This window comes from Hemibagrus wyckioides, linkage group LG12 (genome assembly GCF_019097595.1).
Source record: "Hemibagrus wyckioides isolate EC202008001 linkage group LG12, SWU_Hwy_1.0, whole genome shotgun sequence".
Taxonomy (NCBI): domain Eukaryota; kingdom Metazoa; phylum Chordata; class Actinopteri; order Siluriformes; family Bagridae; genus Hemibagrus; species Hemibagrus wyckioides.
In genome coordinates, this window is record NC_080721.1 from 12,898,550 (window position 1) to 12,903,549 (window position 5,000).

The 5,000-nt window shown below is 44.0% G+C and overlaps 1 protein-coding gene across 4 annotated transcripts in view; it reads left to right on the forward strand.

The window, feature by feature from the left end:
* mast1b (microtubule associated serine/threonine kinase 1b) overlaps positions 1-5,000 on the forward strand; it is a 42,901-nt gene that overhangs the window by 26,942 nt on the left and 10,959 nt on the right. Inside the window, exons 15-23 of one of the 4 annotated variants that reach the window (XM_058404962.1) lie at positions 366-498; positions 653-818; positions 1,266-1,367; positions 1,459-1,581; positions 2,939-3,048; positions 3,225-3,379; positions 3,468-3,712; positions 3,794-3,991; positions 4,835-5,000. The exon at positions 4,835-5,000 is cut by the window's right edge and continues 64 nt beyond it. In XM_058404962.1, the coding sequence (XP_058260945.1) occupies positions 366-498; positions 653-818; positions 1,266-1,367; positions 1,459-1,581; positions 2,939-3,048; positions 3,225-3,379; positions 3,468-3,712; positions 3,794-3,991; positions 4,835-5,000 (1,398 nt within the window). Of the gene's footprint in view, positions 1-365; positions 499-652; positions 819-1,265; positions 1,368-1,458; positions 1,582-2,938; positions 3,049-3,224; positions 3,380-3,467; positions 3,713-3,793; positions 3,992-4,831 lie in introns of all 4 variants that reach the window. The other 3 variants (XM_058404964.1, XM_058404961.1, XM_058404963.1) reach the window with 3 other exon arrangements.

Here is a 5,000-nt window from a genome sequence, read left to right on the forward strand (position 1 = left end):
GAGACAGGGTCATGGACGGTCAAGGCTCATTGATGCAGGTGGGGAGAGAAGGCTGGACCGTGTGATCCGATCCAACAGACGAGCTACTGTTGCTCAAACTGCTGAAAGAGTTAATGCTGGTTCTGATAGAAAGGGGTCAGGATACACAGTACAGGACAGGTCAGGACTGTTTGGGCAGCAAAAGGGGACCAACACAATATTAGGCAGGTGGTCATAATGTTATGCCTGGTCAGTGTAACTGTATAATTATGCGTATATAATTTATTCATTTAATGCTGAAAAATATCAGACCATTATTCTCGAATACTGTCTTTTGACCTCTTCATCTCACACACTCCATCCGTCTCTTTCTTTCTTTCTCTCAGTCTGTTGATCACGTCTATGGGACACATTAAGCTGACTGATTTTGGGTTGTCCAAAATGGGTCTGATGAGTCTCACAACAAACCTGTATGAAGGCCACATCGAGAAGGACACCAGAGAATTCCTAGATAAACAGGTACACACACACAGAGACACACACAGAGACACACACAGAGACACACACAGAGACACACACAGAGACACACACAGAGACACACACAGGGTCACAAAAGCACTTTTCAGACATAGATCATAGCTGAATTACACTATATTGCCATCCTCTCCCTCAGGTGTGTGGCACACCAGAGTACATCGCCCCAGAGGTGATCTTACGGCAGGGATATGGGAAACCTGTGGACTGGTGGGCCATGGGCATCATCCTCTATGAGTTCCTGGTGGGCTGTGTGCCTTTCTTCGGGGACACACCCGAGGAGCTGTTCGGCCAGGTCATCACTGGTGAGAGTCTGAAACACACACATACACAGGTCTATCTATGGTGGCTGAGAAGCACAAAACAATAACAAATCCAAAAACACAAGGACAATTCAGACAAAGCGGAAAAGGTAGGTTTAGTCTGTGAATGGAATTCTTCCCTCTGATTGGACGAGACATCTGTCACTCAGGATCTACAGGAAGTCCAGCAGTAGCTGCAGCAGTAGACAGTGGATTGGTGTGTGTATGAACGCAGCTCTGCTCTTATAGCGCTCCTTACATCCTTTAATCTGGAATAGTTCGGTCTCTGGAACATTCCTGCGTTCTTCAGGTGTGTTTTTAGAGATGGCAAACTAATCTTTTGAATTCCAATCGCAAACTATACCTACCTTTTCCGCTTTGTCTGAATTCTCCTTGTGTATCCATCCTGACCTGTTATGCATTTATCATTACAATGTCTTGTGTGTGTAGATGACATTGTGTGGCCTGAAGGTGATGAAGCGCTCCCAGTTGATGCCCAGCACCTCATATCTGCCCTGCTGCAGACCAACCCACTGCTCCGCCTGGGCACAGGTACACTCAGAAAAAAGCCTAGCAAGCAAAAATAATCTATCTCTGCTGACCCGAGGCATAGGTACACTAATGTTGATGTGTTTGAGAGCAGGAGGTGCGACCGAAGTGAAGCATCACCCGTTTTTTGCTGATTTGGACTGGAACAGTTTACTGAGGCAGAAAGCTGAGTTTGTACCACACCTTGAGTCAGAGGAGGACACTAGCTACTTTGACAGTGAGTAAACCAACCTCATGGGTGGTATTTGGTTAAAGCAACATATTTAAAAAAAAAATTTATATGCTAATTCATAAATTTTTTATGGTCAGATGTGAGTGTCAGGACATAAAAAGTCATTTTGATGTGTAATTTCAATATAAAACAATAACACAAACAACCCCAAACCCGCCCAAACACCAGTTTTGAAGGGCCAAATTGTGATGGCTAGACCACTGGATCAGAGCATCTCTAAAACTGCAGCTCTTGTGGGGTGTTCCTGGTCTGGCCCGCGTGATCCGATCCAACAGACGAGCTACTGTTGCTGAAACTGCTGAAGAAGTTAATGCTGGTTCTGATAGAAAGGGGTCAGGATACACAGTGCAGGACGGGTCAGCAAAAAGGGGGACCGACACAATATTAGGCAGGTGAATATTATGGCCGATTGGTGTAAACTCTATGGAGAATCTAAATGAAATAATGATTTGTGTAATTACATGACAAATTATTTCTGTATTATTTGACTAATAAATTGTGACACATCTCTGAAATATAATCATGACTGATTCAGAATGAGAAAGTGATTCCATCATTTCAAAGTCAGTGGGTTTTTTAATGAGTTTTGATGAAATGCCTGAAATAAGGTCTGATATTTTCATGTTTTATCTGCAACATTAAAAATACAAACTTTGTTATATGACTGGAAAAAGATGGTTGCCTGCAAGTGGCTAAATGGGGACTGAGTAAAGATTAAAAAGGTTGTAGGCGTATGTAGTTTACAGCTTAACTTTTTTCTGTTAATTGTAGGCTTCAAAATCGTGTAAAGGTGTAAAAATCATAAACGTTTGTTGGACACAGAGCATATTTTCTGCAATCATCCACATTCCAATGGGAAAAGTCTATTGGCTTTTTGTTATTGAGTCCAGGGTGACTCAGTAACAAGAACTCAGAACACTACACTGACCGATTAGTTCCTCAGGAGCTGTTGCAGAAAGGACATTATCAACAGTTACTTTATTTCCTGTCCAGTGTCTCCCAGATGAGGATGAGGTTCCCTTCTGAGCCTGGTTCCTCTCAAAGTTTCTTCCTCACATCATCTCAGGGAGTTTTTCCTCACCACCCTCACCTCAGGCTTCTCATTAAGGATAAACTTTATCATTTTTATTCTCTGTTTCTAGACCTCTGTAAAGCTGCTTTGAGACAATGTCCAGTGTTTAAAGCGCTGTACACACAAACTGAATTGAAATTTATTCTGAGCTCTTTTTCAAGTTAGACCAAAAGTCTGTGTTTCAATATAGATATTTGATAGCTGGTGTGTTCTAACCTCACTGTCCCCCCCACCCCCCCCCGTGTGTGTGTGTGTGTGTGTGTTCTGCAGCACGTTCAGACCGTTACCATCACATTCACTCGTTCGATGAAGACGACACCAATGACGATGAACCCGTTGAGATCCGGCGTTTTTCCTCCTGCTCTCCTCGCTTCAGCAAGGTTTCTCCTCCTCACTCTTCTGGCTCTGCTTCTATTTATCTGCTTGCCCAACTCTATTCCTTCTTCTCCTCCTTCCTCACACTCTTCCTTCCTGCCGACTTGTACTTTTTTCTACGTTATAATTTGATAAGGATTATGTATAGTTTATTCACACTCAGCCTTGTGTGTATGTTTAGGTGTACAGCAGCATGGAGCACCTGTCCCAGCTCGAGCACAAGCCTGTGGTGACCCGAAGGGAGCCCAGAGGTCATCGGGAGGACCGGGCGAAGAGGGAGAGCCTGGGTAGCTTCACTTTGAGAGACAAAACATGGAGGACCGGCTCTCCTGAAATGTGAGTGACCAGCTTAAATACATATAAATGATCTGCCAATTGAATCTCTTGGTGACTGAAGGCATTGTGGCTGTGTGTGTGTGTGTAGGAAGCGCCTGTCCTGCTCTGTGTACTCCTTCACCGAGTCCGACTCCAGTCCCCCGGGCGTGCGTCGCCGTTTCTCTGCTCTCATGGACACACACCGGGTCACCTCTCCTCTAGAGACGGACACAGACTCACACGCTCGCCACACACCAGTCAAAACCAGAGGGACGTCACTAGAAGGCGCTACAATGGCCACCGGCTCAGGCGGAGCCGAGTCCTCCACCACGGCACCAGCAGCACAAGCAATAGGTGTGTGAGGCATTTTAGTGGTTTGGATAAAAATTTCAGCATCTGTATGTCAACAGTAACCCCCCCCCCTCCATGTTGTAGTAGATAAACATCTGAAACCTGCTGATGCAGCTGTGACATCTGGACCGTTCGGAACCAGAGCCCCAAGTGAAGTGGTTCTACGACGAGCGAGACATCAGCAGCTTTCAGCCGATGGAGAGAAACACACTCCCACCCGCTCTGGCACCAAGGTCATAAAGTCAGCTTCTGCCTCTGCCTTATCCGTCATGATACCTGCAGGTCAGAAAACCCACCATCAGGGGGGCACTAAACACTCCACTCCACTACACACACACACACACACACACACACATTACACACAACACTCTCTATTACTATGTTTCCTTTCATATTTATTTTATTTATTTATTTATTTTTTTATCATATTTCTTTTTCATCTTAAGTTTATTTATTTTGCTTTCTTTTGTATTTATTTTTTATTCTTTTTTAAAAATTTATTTTACGTTCTTTCTCTCTTTGTATTTCTGTTCTGTCTATTTTTTCTTCTTCTTTCTGACTATTCACGTAATTTTTATTTTATATTCTTATTTTCCACACTTATTTCTTTTGTTTCTTTCTTTCTTATTTATGAACTTATGTCATGTACACTGATCAGGCATAACATTATGACATTAAGACTGATGATCTCCTCATCATGGCACCTGTTAGTGGGTGGGATATATTAGAGTAGCAAGTCAACATTTTGTCAACATCTTCTAACAAGTTGATGTGTTAGAAGCATGAAAATTGGACAAGCGTAAGGATTTGAGCGAGTTTGACGAAGGGCCAAATTGTGATGGCTAGACCACTGGATCAGAGCATCTCCAAAACTGCAGCTCTTGTGGGGTGTTCCCGGTCTGCAGTGGTCAGTGTCTATCAAAAGTGTCCTTTAAGTCCTTTAAGTATGGAGGCCCCACCTTCAGTCACCTCCAGTGGAGTCCATGCCTTGATGGGTCAGGGCTGTTTTGGCAGACCAGCACAATATTATCATTATAATTATTATATATATATTATAATGTTAATATTATTATAATGTTATGGCTGATCAGTGTATATTTATGTGTTTTAAACTATTTCCAGCAGTGGAGCAGCATGGGACGTCCCCGTTGGCCAGCCCCATGTCTCCCCGCTCGATCTCCTCCAACCCATCATCCCGCGACTCATCCCCCAGCCGGGATTACTCTCCATCCGTCAGCACTCTGCGTTCTCCCATCACCATCCAGCGCTCGGGGAAGAGGTACGGTTTCAC